Source organism: Watersipora subatra, chromosome 9 (genome assembly GCF_963576615.1).
Source record: "Watersipora subatra chromosome 9, tzWatSuba1.1, whole genome shotgun sequence".
NCBI classification, from domain to species: domain Eukaryota; kingdom Metazoa; phylum Bryozoa; class Gymnolaemata; order Cheilostomatida; family Watersiporidae; genus Watersipora; species Watersipora subatra.
This window is the reverse complement of record NC_088716.1, coordinates 59272727-59289519: the sequence shown is the minus strand read 5'-3', so window position 1 is coordinate 59289519 and position 16793 is coordinate 59272727. Positions and strand designations below refer to the sequence as shown.

The 16793-nt window shown below is 36.1% G+C and overlaps 1 protein-coding gene across 1 annotated transcript in view; it reads left to right on the top strand.

Moving 5' to 3' along the window:
* LOC137405291 (kinesin-related protein 4-like) overlaps window positions 1-16793 on the top strand; it is a 46559-nt gene that overhangs the window by 25382 nt on the left and 4384 nt on the right. The window contains exons 25-40 of the mRNA XM_068091520.1: window positions 1159-1325; window positions 1457-1519; window positions 3595-3657; window positions 7812-8076; window positions 8312-8496; window positions 8619-8681; window positions 8811-8873; window positions 9728-9808; window positions 9988-10122; window positions 10227-10316; window positions 10891-10992; window positions 11220-11339; window positions 11446-11523; window positions 11684-11783; window positions 12721-12823; window positions 16552-16625. Coding sequence (XP_067947621.1) covers window positions 1159-1325; window positions 1457-1519; window positions 3595-3657; window positions 7812-8076; window positions 8312-8496; window positions 8619-8681; window positions 8811-8873; window positions 9728-9808; window positions 9988-10122; window positions 10227-10316; window positions 10891-10992; window positions 11220-11339; window positions 11446-11523; window positions 11684-11783; window positions 12721-12823; window positions 16552-16625 — 1752 coding nt within the window. The remainder of the gene's footprint in view (window positions 1-1158; window positions 1326-1456; window positions 1520-3594; window positions 3658-7811; window positions 8077-8311; window positions 8497-8618; window positions 8682-8810; window positions 8874-9727; window positions 9809-9987; window positions 10123-10226; window positions 10317-10890; window positions 10993-11219; window positions 11340-11445; window positions 11524-11683; window positions 11784-12720; window positions 12824-16551; window positions 16626-16793) is intronic.

The window sequence follows — 16793 nt, the reverse complement described above, 5'->3', positions numbered from 1 at the left end:
AGCCTAGAAGAGAAGAAATCAAGAAGACAATTTAACGCTCTCTAATATACATTGCGCAATGAAGACCGTGAAATGTTTTTTCGGTGAGTAAATATACATGGGCCTTACAAGAATATTATCATACACTTATCATAAACAAAACGAGTCAGTATAAAAAAACTTTGTCGTGTGTCTGGTTCCTGCTAGTCCAACGAGTGGAGTATAGTCCCGCAGCAACTATCATAAACAGAAACCACGCTATCCGCGATCGCGAATTGGCTTCACCGAAATGGTTCACATTACACGTGCTGTCGTCGACGCTCCGCGAACTATCGGGAAAGTTTGGCATCTGCAAACTTTTCCAACGTGTCCGCGATGCTTCGTCGATGCCATCAATTCACGGTTCACATAATCGACGATGAACGCCGAAAGGGAAACGCCGAGATACGGCGTAGTTTGAACCAGCCTTTAGGTGTTATCTCACACCATTTTGAAATTAACATTCTTGCTCCATACTGTAGGTAGGATAAGATCTGGGAGTCGTCTGATATCATTCTGTCATTAACCACCGTGCTGCCAAGTTATCAATGTAGATTTAATTATATGTTAAGTTACCCAACGCATCTTCATTTGGTTGCTTTTAAGTGCATCACAGCCATGGTGGGGCCTGTTGCCTATTTATACAAAGTAACACAATTGATCTTGATAAAAGACTATTAGTGACATAAATTAAAATGCCATTCAATGTATCTTACCAATGATAAGAACTGTTACAGCTTGTAAAACCCATTTAATTTGTTACAGAGCTTGAGTGTTGCTGTTAGTCGTTGGAATTATTAAGCCTGTTCAATATTACAATAATTGTCTTATTCATTCTTGGGGTGTTTTAAAAATAAATGTTGATTTACTAAGATTTTTAGGGATTCACTTTATCTGAAGGCTTAACTGTCCATGGTTATCTTAATATTTGGAGCTTGTTTGTCTTTTTACACCTTTTAAATATAACATTTTTTGCACATAAATTTTAAACAAAAAGAGATTTTTAGTTAGCTTTTCACATTTCCCAGTGCCATTGACAGCAAATACTTTGTCGTAAGTTGCTTCCAACCGTTTGTCTAGCAGCGAGCTGTTAATCAAAGTAATACTTGTTTTATTATAGACTTATCAACTATTTTGTAGAGGAACAACTAGCCAATCACAATGAAGCATTAGCTAATCTTCAGTCCACTCACGAGTGTGAACTTGAGAAGCTGAAGTCAGCACACGAGTTCGCTGTCGCAGAGCTGAAGTTGAGTTTAGAAGAGAAGGAGAGGGTCAGCGCCACTCTGTTAGAAGATAAGTTGAAGGTAAGTGTAACTTGGCAGCTGTCGTTTGGTTGGTCATCGAGTGAATATGTTGATAAGAAGATGTTTAGAAGATGTTAAGGTTGCTGACTCTGTTATGCTCCTAGTCAACGTGTACACTGTTATATACATAGATCTCTGAGGAGCTGGTTAAGAAGGAGGAGAGAGCGTCAACACTGGAGCAGCGTCTGAGTGAGGTGGGTTTGATGAACTTTAACCCTTTGTCTGGTGATTGTTACTCGAACATATAAGTTCAGACGAAGTGATATGAGTAGATCTATGGAGTTGATCGATGAATGATACATGAAACAGCACACCATAGATAGATCTTCTCTCACTGTACATAAAGGAGCTATATATCTATCTATCCAACGGCACACTTCGCTCTATTTTTGCTGGTTTTGTTAACATAACTCTTTTAAAGGCCTGAAGATATTTTCGTATGTCTTTTTTATTATTTGTTGTTTTATTCTCTGAGAAATTATTGCTTCCGTCTCAAAAAATATTACTTCCATCTCAAAAAAGCATTGCTTTTTCATCTCGATACCAATGGTTTTACAACTAAAGAGAAATGCCATGTATGTGCTGATTACCAAAGGTGCTTTGAAGGACTTTCAACACCAAAGTTGGAAAGCACTTAACGTGTCAATACGATGATTTACTCAAAATTTAGGTTATATTTTGAAAATGTTGTATCTAGAAGGGGCCACATGTCGGGGTCTAACTGTAGATACTGTAAAACCTCGAATTAAACGCCATCTCCATTTGACCTCCACTTTGACATTCTTTGATCTTAGTGAACTTAGGATAGTAAGTGAACAAAAGTGTCCACAAACTTGTACTAGCAATGACTCGGTGGCATCATTAGCTATTAATTATGTTGTTGTTACTGTTCGTATTGAAGTCCGTTTTCCAACTTCCAAGATTTTTGGTTTTTTTCATTAAAACTTTGAAAGCAATACCTAGAAATAATTAATAACTATATCAAGCTAGTAGTAGTTCCTTGTTTAACACGGGTTTAATACTTTGACGTACATGCAAAACAGTTTATATATATGGTGGTATATGAATGACTAGTTTTAGGCTAAAAGTTGTGCTTAGTGCCCATGCGACTAAAGATTTATCATTACTTGTGATAATGCAATGCATAAAGGTTGTGCTCGGCTAAAAAATTATTTGGACGCTAACATTGACTAGTTCAGCAGTGCAGAGGAAGATTTGAGGTCAGAAGACACTGTGGAAAGTATTGAACAGCCAGAAGATGTTCGTTCCATCAAAAGCAACAACCAGAATGCAACTGGCCAAGCAAATGATGCAAATATTTTTGTTTAAAACATGATAATTTTTGTTTTTTAAGTGTATTATAAATATGGTTCATTTATGGCACTTGTTATCAAATATATATATATGTAGCATTTGATAAATTATTATTATATAACATATAAATTTAAGTTTAGTATATATATAATAGATAATATATAAGCCTATTATTTGAAAGCATCCTAGCGATTATCTTATCTAGGCTTACTATGGATCAACTCTCATACCTCCTCTTTTATTGCGCATAAAAAGCTAGTTTTGGCTGCAAACTGTTGCAAACATTTCAATGATTGCAATGAGCTTTTATTCCACATGATAAATATAGATACAAAATAAAAATATGCTTGCAAATTTAGAATGAAATGAAACTCAAAGCTGTAACAATTTGCAAAGCAGTGCACTGGCTATGGTATCATCACAGGTTAATTGAGAGCAATAGATATCAACTGGTAGAGATATCTTTCAGCTTCCATATACATGATTATTTAGAGATATTTGACAAGTTCAGGTAAGTTAGCATGTTTATTGCATCCAAAAGGGTTAATGTCGCTCTGCCCGAAAGAAAGTGCAAAATATAGGCAACATTTTGCCCTCTCCTTCAGGTGGAGAGGGCAAAATATAGGCAAACCTTTTGGATGCAATGAATCTGCTAACTTACTTTTTAACTTGTCCAAGATTCCTTTATAAATCTGCATAATTTTAACCCGTAAAAAGGTTAAATTTATTTTCCCAAAACTGATGTGCTATTTGAAAATACAACACCAACCTCTATTTGAATGTCACCTCTATTTGACAGCCACTAATAATAGGGAAAGGGTTGAAAAATAGAGCGTCATGGCATTCAAATAAAGATTTTGCAGTACATGTGTATAAAGATATTTTCGAAGTCGCTCTATAATGAGATATAATCGGTAATAGACCAGTAAAATATGCATTTGCGTCTTGATTGTAGATTGAGCAACAGTTGGCGTGCAAAGAGCTGGAAATTGGAGAGATGACCTCGCGTCTAAGGGAGGTAGGGTACTTCAGCAGCTGTTTCTGGGATAGCAGAACTTGCAGGTCATCAGTAGATTTTTTTCTTATCGACTGCGAATGTACTCCAACTCTGCTATAACTGTCATAAACGCATTACCGTTATTGTACTATAGCATGCTGGCTTTGCGAACTGCTCAACATTCCGTGTTTAACCAACACTGCAGAGCTCAGAAAAATCTTTATTTTGTTCAAGCAAACAACACACATTACAGCTGCTATAAACGTTCAAACCTCAAAAGGATTGCGTTTTTTCTGAAAATAAACAATTTCATAAAAGTCTATAAGGAAAAAGGTGAAATGAGAAGAAGACATTCATCGCTAGAGAATTGGTCGAATCACTTAAAGAATAGAGAAAGTGTTATATTATTATGCTTTATTATTTATCTTGAGGTGTTGACTGATGTTCTAAAAAAGAATCAAGGAGATTGACCAACCAGAAGCTGAGATATAGCCAGCCAAACACAGGTCTACCAAAATACATAAGTGTTTCGGTAATACTCATATTAGCATCAATATATGACGTATGAAATCGACTTGTGTGCCATTGGTCAATTAAGCCAACTAATGCGCTCTCCTATAACAATCACCGCGTTTTAATTGGTTTAATCCCTGGAAGTATAGAACAATCAAATTGGGCCTAACAATCATTGCTCTGAGAATTCCCAACCAGTCCCTCTGACGTGTAGATTAGTTTTAGCATGAAATAATTACACACATATATTATTTCGCAACATTTCGCTACTTGCTAGTTCAGCTCAGTTTTGTTGTTCTCCCACTTAGCTTCCCTATTCATACTCATATTTAGCGCTGTTCAGATTTTTTTTATCGATAGCTAATAAATGGAATCAATTAAATCAATCATCAATCTCAGTTATCATTTATAATTTTCTACAAATTATATTAGTTACATCATTTATTCTATACGCAGTTGTATTATTATTTTGTATAATATGCATTATGATTATTATATTAATCATAAAAAATAATCATAGATAAGATAATAGATAAATAGAAGAATCAAATCACAAGTTATCGTTTTCTTTTCTTACAGCAAGAGCAGCACGGTTAAGTTATTCTTTTTAAAATTATGGCTGTAGTGAACTTACAGTCTGTTAATAGTGACGATAATCATGAAAATCAACTGAATGCTGCAGTACGTACACAGTAAAAAGATGATGAATGAACAGAAATTCACATTCCCATTTCTTGTTCTGCGAACATAAACAAACTGCAAATCACGGATATAGTATAATATAGACTATACACGCGCCGTTTGTTGAACAGAGGATCTTCGGAGCATATCCGTAGAGATCGAGTTAAAATTTGAAGCACAATAGTCAAAATCTGCTCTTCTGTTTTGAAAAATCATGGCGAGGGGTTGTGGGCAAATGCCTTTACCACACAATGTTTGCTTGGTTTTCTTGAAAAACCAGAGCTAGTCTGTAAACTCTTTACTATCGCGAGAAGCGTTTCACATCTCGTCGCCTAAAACAATCAGTAAGCGTGACGGGGGTAACGGTACGCAACTCCGGCACATGTCCAATAAGTCGATTTCATACGTCACAATTCTCGGGATTTTTGAAGGGTTTTTCCTCTGATTCATTATTAGGTAGACCTGTGTTTGGCTGGCTATATCTCAGCTTCTGGTGGGTTGATCTCCTTGATTCTTTTTTTAGAACATCATTCAACACCTCAAGATCAATAATAAAGCATAATAATATCACACTTTCTCTATTCTTTAAGATCGACTATCAGTATACATCCCAGACGGTAGTAAGGCCTGCGTGTATTATTAATTAGTCAAATTTGTTGTCAGACCAGCTTAGTTGATTAACTGCAGAAGACTTAGCCAGTAACTTAGCATGCATCACTCATAATCTCTAAACTTGAGAATGTAAAGGTGACAGCGTGTTTAGGAGCAGTGAATTCAACGAATTAAGTCTAATAGATGTTATTATTTGAGAAAGTTCTGTGTTCACCAAAAAAGCTTTTAGGGCAGTTAACATTTGAATTTGAATATATATGGTCAAATAAAAAGCTTTTGATGATCTACCGGTAAACAATTAATAATATGAGTGACTTGAATGAGGAAGTTACAGTACATTTGGGAAGTTACAGTACATTTTAATAGCTTGGGCATTGAGTAACCTCAGATGGAGTGTAGGGGAATCATTCTTTCAATAAGTTTTGTTCCAATACTTTTAATAGGTTTTTCTATTTTAAAAAAAGGAATATATGTTATTTTTTAGAAGTCTAATAGGGTGTTTTAGGTTATTTTTGTGAGTTTGCAGATTCTACTAGTAGATGCGTTTTTAGTAAATACTAGCTGTGCTACCCGGCATTGCCCGGGTAATAAAAGTCTTTGGACATAAAATTGATTTGTAGTTGACATAACACCATTTGCCATGCCAACTTTCAAACTACATATCATGAGAAAGGTTTTGATAGATAGCTTCTGATGGAACAGTAATCTTTTTATACACACTTCTATGCAAGGATTGTTATTATTAATTCAACAAATGTAGGATTTTTATTTGTTTTTCTCAGTTCGTATTAATTGTATCGTTACCGAATCATATTTTATTGTAATTGTAGCAAAACAGACTTAATTTGGCTATTACTAGCTAATTATTTCACATTTACATTTAAACCCTTTTATAGTTGTTTTATTTTTTTCAATTTATTTGACCTGAACAAAAAACTTTCCCTCATGATATGAAGCTTAAAAGTTACAGTTATTCGACAAAGTTTGAAAACCTTCACAGTTGTTTATTTTTTCTCTTAATTTATTTCAACTACACAAAACATTACAAAAACAACTACACAATTAATACCGGCACAAATGTATAAATGACATATCGTACTGTCTTTGTCTGACCGAACGGAGAGAATTTCGAAGCTCTTCCCATAAATGTCTGCGCGAGAATAGTTGGCCTTGACTCCACATATAGTAATTGAAGCTTACAAAACAAAAATTTCTTAACAGTGGCATCGTAATGTGTGGGCATATTACTAAAATAATTAACGTGTGGTTACGGTATATCGAATATGATAACGCCTTAGATTGAAATTTCTTAACAGGGGCATCGTAACGTGTGGGCGTAATGCTAAAATAATAGCTATAGCTGGACAATCAAAGTTGCGAATACACGAATGCACACATGACAAATTTTGAGAAATATATATAAATTGACAAGACAGAAATTGGAGTTTGAGGTTGCTAATTTATTTCCAAATACAGTGAAACCTCGTTTCTTGAACACAATCCGTTCCAGAAGGTTGATTGAAAACCGAAATGTTCGAGATCCGAAACAGGTTTTCCCATTAGAATTAATATATGTAAGTTCGAATCCGTTCCAAGTCGATTTAACAACGTAAGTAAAGTATTTTTTATTGTTTTACACCATAAACTGTACTGCATACTATAAATAAAAATGGGTAGATATAGATCGTGTTTAACTTTAATAAAAGATTTTCTATTTATGATGATGAAAAAAGGAAACAAAGTAAACATTTCGTATGCTTTGCTCTTAAAACATCGAAAACATTAAAGGTTACGATACAATACCAAAAATCGCAGAAATTAATAACGAAACAGCAAAAAAATGCAACAGATTAGTTACATCAAAAATCATGTGAAAAACAAAATAGAAACAGCGATGGCACGTTCACTTCACATCTTTGAAGAAGAATCCTTCTCCAAAACAATTTTGGGTAACTCGACTGGAGGAGTTGTGTTCATAGAAAATCTCTTTGGTAGAGGCAACGTCCTGCCAGATGGCTCCTTTTTGTAAAGAATTAATGACACGAAACTTCTCCTTTTTCTTGAGAGCCTTGCGAAAGTGGCTCATAACAACGTCATTAAACTTATAAACATGCTGTTTCCGGAGCTGTTTCGAACGTTTAATCCAAATGCGCATGTTCTGGTTTGGTCGAGATCCGAGACGAACAAATCTCAAATTTTTGATCGAAAACCCAGTTAGTGGAGAACCAAAGTGTTTGAGAACCGAGGTTCCACTGTATTTATTTATTGATATAACTAGAGGTTATTCCATCAGCTGACTGATGATGCTCTCCGACTACTAGGCAATGTTGTCTCCCTTTTATAACGGCAAGTTTCTGTCTTCTTCCTAGTTTAAAGTCATCAAAGAGACTGTATGCAAAACAAAAGAAAATGTGTGTGGATCGTGTGATGCCCCTGTAATGGAATGCGAGCATTTGCACTTTATACCAACTTCTGAGTGGAAGACAGCGCAAGATAAACTTATCTCTGAGATAGCTGCTGGACAAAAGGAGCTGGAGGAGATGAAGGAGTCACATGAAAAGCAGCTGGAGAAGTTGAGGGCTGAGCAGGAACTCGGGCTAACCTCAGCCAGGGGTCATCAGTCGGTTACAACTGGTGAGTCCATCTAGAAATTTGCGCAACAGTTTTAAATGTTCATTGATTTCCTGTGTGTGCATCACCATGCTGATGTTGATCCGTGTATACCTCTGACACAGATAGGCATTTACAGAGGCATAGCTTGGAAATGGCACTGATTAACAGTTATGTTGTGTTCTCTCACCGATCAGGGTTGTAACTCTATCTTGTTCAAGAGTTGTCTTTTGTTAGCCCGATCTAGATTATTTCGTAGAGGAACAACTAGCCAATCACAGTGAAGCAGCCAATCACAATGACGCATTAGCTAATCTTCAGTCCACTCACGAGTGTGAACTTGAGAAGCTGAAGTCAGCACACGAGCTCGCTGTCGCAGAGCTGAAGTTAAGTTTAGAAGAGAAGGAGAGGGTCAGCGCTAATCTGTTAGAAGATAAGTTGAAGGTAAGTTGGCAGCTGCTGTTTGGTGGATCAGCGAGTGAATATGTTGATAACAGTTTAGAGGATGTTCAGTTTGCTGACTCTGTTATACTCCTAGTCAACATGTGGTCCTGTGTCATACGTAGATCTCTGAGGAGCTGGTTAAGAAGGAGGAAAGCGCATCAACACTGGAGCAGCGTTTGAGTGAGGTGGGTTTGATGAGCTTTAACCTTCTCACTAGCGAATATTGAAGCTGAAGGGTAGGATTTTGTTTTTATTATTAAAGAGTGGTGTGTATCATGAGGGAATGAAGTAATGTCTCTCATTTGTATCTGTAGATGGAGCAACAACTGAGTAGCAAGGATGATGAACTTGCGCTGATGAAAATGCATCTTAAGGAGGTATTTTGGTAATCGTTGTTCATCTAAAGTTAAGGATAGGCACTCTGGTTTTAGACAACTCCGTCACGTGTTCATTAATAAAATAACTGGATTTTCCATTTTCTGCTATTGCTACCAGTTAAAGATGAGCTTACAATAATCCAGCATAATAAGCTCAAGTAGATAACTTCAAGTGCAGATTACTCCTAAAGCCAATGACAGACTTGTGTAATATTGCAGCCTTAGGCTTTTGGTTTTTGGAAAGCCATTGGCAATAAGAAGATAAATCTAATTTTCTAAATACAGGATTTTTGTTCTAAAATTACTTGTTTAAAGGCATGTTCACACGTTACTATTCTGTTTTCATTTACAAAGTTGCTTTTTTCCGTCCTTTTTTCAGCAGATGCTACAATCGCATCCTAAACATTCATTTACTTTTGTATATATATTTTCTGATAAAGTTGTGGCCCATCAATGGCGCACACATTTTGCATCACTGTAATGATTTATGGGTTGACCATGTTTTTAGAAATATATAACATATGGTTTCTGACCTCCTTAAAAGAACTAAGTGCAAATATTGTTTGAACAAAATCTTATACTTATCACCAAATATATTAAATCAGTTTCCTTGCGATACCCTAGCTTAATGCTGGGTGGCACTAGCGTAGACTTTCAGTCTCAAGGTCAGTTTCTTTGCTAGACAATGTTTTGCTTTTTACGTGTTTGCCAAGGTCACGGAGGTCTGTCCTTAAATTCAAAGATTTTAGAAAGATTACTTTTAACAATTGCCATTGAATCTTGTTGCCTCATGAAATCATAGACCTCATGACATGATAAATTAAATGGCTGTGTATCCTGCTATATTTCATTAGGAGACGGCTCGGCTGGAAAAAGAACAGCAGGACTTGCTGTTTTCACTTGACGCACTGAGAGTTGAACACAAAAAGGAGATAGTAAGTCTACTGACAGCCAGGCCATTAGCTGGCGTGTCTGTGCACCTTTTAATACGTGGACCTCATCACAGTATAATGTTTTACCATCGGGGCGGTTTTACGATTTTTGTCACAACTCTCACTAATTGATCTGTTGTTTATTGATGACAGCCGTTAACTAATCATTTGTGTATCCCTAGTTGGAACAAGTGCGGATTAAAGATACTGAGTTGGATGAGTTCATGAAAAAAGCTCTGGCCGACCGAAGGCAGCTTGCTGCAAAGTACCAAACCAGTAAGGAGACAGCGGAAAGATTGGAAGGGGAAGTCTCTCGGGTAAGTTTGATGTTCAAGACGTAGACAGAACATCACCGCCAGTGCATTGAGATGCTACTCGATTGTGCTGTGTTCCTTCAGTTACAAGTAACTTGCTTTTCTAGTTGAAAGAATCGGCAGCCGAGCAAAAGGCAGCTACTTCTGTTTCTCTGACTGAGACACCAGCGGCAGATATGGAGGCACTAAAGAATCAGGTAGTTTGTTTGGTTGACTACAACTGCTACTGATATTTCTGTATTCTGAAGAATTTAGGTCTTGACAAGGATTTCTGTTGAAATGGCACACAAATAATTTAAGAGATGCAGTGCTCATTCAGGTCCTGAATAGATAATCATGCGCTCAGGTAGAATCATGTGCAGTCAGATTTCGTTAACTCTCCGCTTGTTTTGGTTGGAAACTTACCATCTCAGCCTTGATTAGTTTCTGGTTGTTCTTTAATGACACCATATTACATTACTGAGGAGTCTGTTGCTTGAAAATGGAGAAGTTTCATATAAACTATGTAAAAATGCAGATGATGACTTGTAGTTTATGTACTAGTAAAATCAACCGCCTCTCATAGCACGTAATATTCTCTTTTGGGATTAACTGATTTCATTCCTATAGAAAAAGCAGTTCATCAGGACCCATCTGTTTAGACAATATTTGCTCTATCCATTCCCAAGCTGCCATCATCAATCAGAGTGTCTTTACACAAACATTAAACAAACAGATGTGAGTTGTTCTCTCCTGTAAAGTGCTCTGAATGATTTGGTTTTATATTTGCAGATTAAGAAAGAAGTGCTTAAGCCATGTGACTCACACTTGAGGCTACTTGATAAAGTGAAACGAGATAATGGGAAACTAGAGATGCGTATCCGCAGTCTACAAGTATGTTCGCGCAATTATGTGTGCATAGTCCTTAAAATACATGTAACTATTAATGCTTACTACCGTAATACCCGCAGTATAATATGATCATTTTTTGTCCCCAATTTCAACATCAAAGGTTAGGGAGAGCATTATACTTGAGTATGTAGGAAATCCTATTTTGTAAAATCATCTACTCAATGGAATGCCAGCTGCGTTCCATTGAAGGCATTTCTTTTTCATTGCAGAAAACCCTTGACAATCCCGAAGGACGAATTAAGGATGCCCAGTTCCTTCAGCAGCAAGCCAAGGATGAGAGTGAGAAGTATCACGATGAGCTCGTATTAATCGATGATAAGATACTCAAAGTTTGTTGATTAGCATGTTTCATATTTGCATTCGTGGGCTAAGAACTTTTACAACTATTAACTACTACTAAATATAACTGCTACTAATTATCTTTATTTCTTGCAGTTTGGAGAGACTTGGCTCGGTTTTGGTAATTGGAGTCTTGATTCATTACTAGAAGCTATGTCTGCCCATCTCCCTCAGGTAGTATATATTTATATGTTAATAACTTTTTATTAAGAGGCTAAAGGTGTGAGAATTTCTATCATGTTGTGTTTGCACATACTACCACGGTTCTTTTAATAATCAGTAAGCCAACTGATATGGTACTAATGTGTTTCTTTCTCTGTAACTGTTTATTTAGAGTATGAAAGAGGCTGCAGCTGCATCGATTGCTAAGAATCCTGTTCCTAAAGATATTATTGAAGTGTCACCAAGGAAGGTAGAGAACCCAGGCGAGCTCTGTAAGTATATTATACCTTATTTGTATAATACATTATCTGTAAGTATATAATAGCTACTCTGTTAGTGTTTGACAGTGTAGATGGTGGTTTTAAACTCCCTACATAGGACTAATGTCACCTGTTGTATAATATTGTATAGAAGGCAGATTTTACCCCCTTTTCTACTGGAGAAAACATCGGTATACCCATGAATGGTTCTTGTCATCGTCACCTATTATCGTCGTCATCTGTGTGAGGCATGTTTGAGCTTGTTTCTGCATATCTGTTGGGTCGCTCAACCCAACTTGATATCATACCACCCAAGCAGTACTGTTATCTTATGTTTTAACTCATCAGTTTTTTCTTTTAAACCAAATGAAAGGCTATCTCATTGTATGTGAGCTCGGTCAATCTATTCTTGAGTTGTTATGGAGAGTAACATAACAGTGTCATCCTTATAGGTGGTTTAGTAAACTGCTAACACCATGCTATGTGTAATAACAACTTTAAGTCAATGTATAAAAAGGCGTACCGTTTCAAATATCAGTAGAAAATATGGAAGACTCAAAGCTAATGACAACCATTCTTTGTATTTTTTAACCATTATTGGTTGTAGCAATAGTATTTGTGCACGCATGTACATGTAATTGTTTTCTGTTCGACAGTCGGTTCACACACCAAGTTGATGTCAGGTTTATTTGGGTGAAACATCGATTATTGTTTCGAAACAGTATTTTGTCCAAAAAAAACAAGGAAAGCTTAAAATTTGATCTATAAAATGATACAGTTTCACATCGCCTCCTTACAAAAACCTTGTCGATTCATTGTTCATTGAGTTGACTGAAACTCAACTGAAAGTAGTATTAGTGGAAGTGAACCCATAGTTCACTAAGAACAAAGATGGACAGCCAGTTACATGTAAGTCTGGGTCGTATAGATGTGGTGATATATTTTGTAGATCCTCACTTGCGGGCGAGACAACACTCCAAGATAGTCGCGTTAGAGAGTTGTAAAGCAGGACTCGAGTGTGACATCAGCAAACTTAAGAAGGAGAACAAACAGTAAGGGAAAGTTCTCTTTCATGATTTGACTATTTTTACTTTCAAAGGAGTTTGATGTTTAGTAATGAACGAGAGAGCGAGGGAGAGCTTACTCTCTATCAGGGCATTACGCAAATCTTGACAAGATGGGATGATGCAGACCGTTGCATCGGGAAAAATGCTAAACATTCAAAACGTGATAATCAAAAGCATTTTAAGAAATGTCTTAAATATAGTGTTTAACCAAACGTCTTGGTTGAAGAACATCCAGTTTTCACAGTAGGTGGTATGTATATTTCCAGCCAACACATTGAAGTTAAAATGAGCTTGCACACATGCTAAGCATCCTTCATGTAAAGGTTTTCAGCCAAGAGATCTGTCAACCTTGAAGTAAAGTAGGATTGTACCTAACAGACTTGTCAACCTTGAAGTAAAGTAGGATTGTACCTAACAGACTTGTCAACCTTGAAGTAAAGTAAGATTGTACCTAACAGACTTGTCAACCTTGAAGTAAAGTAGGATTGTACCTAACAGACTTATCAACTTTGAAGTAAAGTAAGATTGTGCCTAACAGACTTGTCAACCTTGAAGTAAAGTAAGATTGTACCTAACAGACTTGTCAACCTTGAAGTAAAGTAGGATTGTACCTAACAGACTTGTCAACTTTGAAGTAAAGTAAGATTGTACCTAACAGACTTGTCAACTTTGAAGTAAAGTAAGATTGTACCTAACAGACTTGTCAACCTTGAAGTAAAGTAAGATTGTGCCTAACAGACTTGTCAACTTTGAAGTAAAGTAGGATTGTACCTAACAGACTTGTCAACTTTGAAGTAAAGTAGGATTGTACCTAACAGACTTGTCAACCTTGAAGTAAAGTAAGATTGTACCTAACAGACTTGTCAACTTTGAAGTAAAGTAAGATTGTACCTAACAGACTAGTCAACCTTGAAGTAAAGTAAGATTGTACCTAACAGACTTGTCAACTTTGAAGTAAAGTAGGATTGTACCTAACAGACTTGTCAACCTTGAAGTAAAGTAGAATTGTACCTAACAGACTTGTCAACCTTGAAGTAAAGTAAGATTGTGCCTAACAGACTTGTCAACCTTGAAGTAAAGTAGGATTGTACCTAACAGACTTGTCAACCTTGAAGTAAAGTAGGATTGTACCTAACAGACTTGTCAACCTTGAAGTAAAGTAGGATTGTACCTAACAGACTTGTCAACTTTGAAGTAAAGTAGGATTGTACCTAACAGACTTGTCAACCTTGAAGTAAAGTAAGATTGTACCTAACAGACTTGTCAACTTTGAAGTAAAGTAAGATTGTGCCTAACAGACTTGTCAATCTTTTTGAAAAAAAATTGATTTTCACCCAAAATGTCCATTCATTGAAACTTGTTTGCAGGGTGTTGGGAAAGGTCTTGCGTATGTTTAGGTAGTCCTCTGTTAACAATGATAATTCGTTCCATAAAACCCATCGATAAAGAATTTTGTTGTTAAATAGTTTATTTCATCTTCATTCGGTATTATGGTATATTTTATTTTTTTCATCTGTTATACATTTAAAGATTTACTGTTCTAGTAGTTTATTAAAGTCTTATTTAATACTTTAATCAAAAATTTCAAGATTTTAAAAACTTGAAATTTCAGAAGTGAATAGATTTAGCAAATTCCTCATCATTAACATTACATACTATATTGCACTACCAAAATGTGCAGCATTTTTTATTTTCTAATACTTCTCATATTATATATTTATATACCCTACAGGATGAAATTATACGCAGAGTTAAATTTCGCGGAAATTGTCTTTTCATGCATATTCGTGGACCAAATTATTCGCGGTTGAACATATTCGTGAATAAATTAATCCGTGAAAGCAGCTAGCAATAGAGTAAAGCCTTCACGTGCGTATACCATAGAGGTGGAACGAGACACAAGACGTCTCGATCTGTCTCGTCTTGACCTATCTATTGCTAAACTCGAGGCAGGAAATAGAATTAAAGCGCCTGCGCACGGCTGTTAAAACATGGCTTCTTGCGGTAACAACTCCATATATTGTAATGGATTGTGGGCAACTGCCTTTAAACTTATACGAGGTCTGTTACTACCTGTTGTTATTGATTATGTTGGCCTCCGAGTCTAATCATGTAGTCCGGACAACGGCCCCGTTAACATATTGTAGTCCAGTTCTTTGTCCTAAAAACAGATACCGGGTCGTATCCAATTACCCTCCGGATAATCTCCGGATAATCTCCGGATTTAATAAATAAGACTGTTGCGGGTAAAATATCTGTATTTTATCGTATCGTGTCTAAACACCATTTGCCCTTCATAAAATTCGGGCCTCTTTTGTATACTACCAATTGTGGGTAAAACCTGCCCGTTTACGGAGAAACCAACTAAAGGCCGTGTCGACCATAGTCCGTGTTTGGGTAACAATGACATCGTTAGTTCAATATAAGAATATATACAGTAATTCATATAATTTCGTGAGTACAATTTAAATATAATTCACATACTGCAGTTAATACACAAACAAACTTGAAACAAATATACATGTACAAAGCAATATGTTTATAATAATTAGTATCAATCAAGCTCAAAATTCTTAGAAATATATAACTTCGCTATTTTAGAGCTGTTTGTGTCACTTTTGTTTACAAAAAATACTTGCATATCGCAATTAAAATGTAGTATTTAAATTGTTTGCACCAGGTGAAAATTCAATTTAAAAAGAGGTTTATCAATTTTATATATTAAGTATGCTAGTCCTTGTGTAGTGAACTCATCACCAAATGCACATTATTTTACTGTCTCGAGTCTCGAATTTTTACAAGACAGTGTCTCGAGTCTCGTCTCAAATTTTAAAAACCTGTCTCGTTCCACCTCTAGTATACCATGTGCTTAGGTTTCTATTTAGCTGGGAAATTTATGTTGATCACGCTAAGGTATAAATTTTTGGTTGCATCCACAGGTTTTCATGAATGTTCATCAATTTTGAGTCTTTTGGTGAACCAACAAATTGTGGTAAATTATGGGTTTTTTCAACGTAAAGAACTGTAGGAGAGACTTTTAGATGATGCTGTGCCAAATTCCAAATAGCTTGTGACAACCTTGAATAATTTTGTCAAGAAGTGTGATGCATTGCCAATGGGCTTAACTTAAAGCCACGGCCATGATTTTAAAAGAGTTTGAAACTCAGCTACGTTTACTAACTCTGCCTAGTGTCTAGTTTTTAATTTGAGGTAGTAGTTATTTTCCCTTGTGTTAAAAATAAAACTCATTTGCAGATTTTAATAATTCGCGGAATTGACCGTACGCGAACTCGCAAATTATTAAATCCATCGAATAATTTCGTCTTGTAGAATATATATATATTTATTGATTTTTGGGGAGTAGTATTTTTTATTTTTTCCGACGGGGTATAAAAGCATTGAATTTGAAAACGGACACTACTGTGATACATACAGATATAATCCTAGAAAGTGTATGACTAACACGTGAAGATACTGAGCGAGGGATGGGGAGAAGGTAGCTGTGTTGCCTTGGCAAACTTTTCGTATGTATGCTACAGCATGCAGTTACGCTCGCAACTGAGCTTTCACAGCACTTTCGTAAGTACAAGGGATTTGCGTTAGGCGAATATTGGAGCAGTTTCCTCGAAGTCCCGTGAAACGAGGATTACCTGTACATAAGAATTTTAGACTATATTCTTGTTATTATTATTGTTATTGCCATGTTATTTTAGACTCCAAAAACTGCACACAGAGATAAATGAGCTCAAACAGGAACACCACAACCTCAAGCAAGAACATAAAAAATGTAGGCCATGTTTGTCTCACTTGTTTTTATTGTATGTACGTACGTACATGTATGTACTTGAATTGTCTTCTCCAGGTTTGTTTTGATTTGGGTTCTGTGGCACCATTGCATTTTATGCTCATTGTAGTAGTGTGAGGAGAATTGTCATAGACTTACTGTTATGTTGGT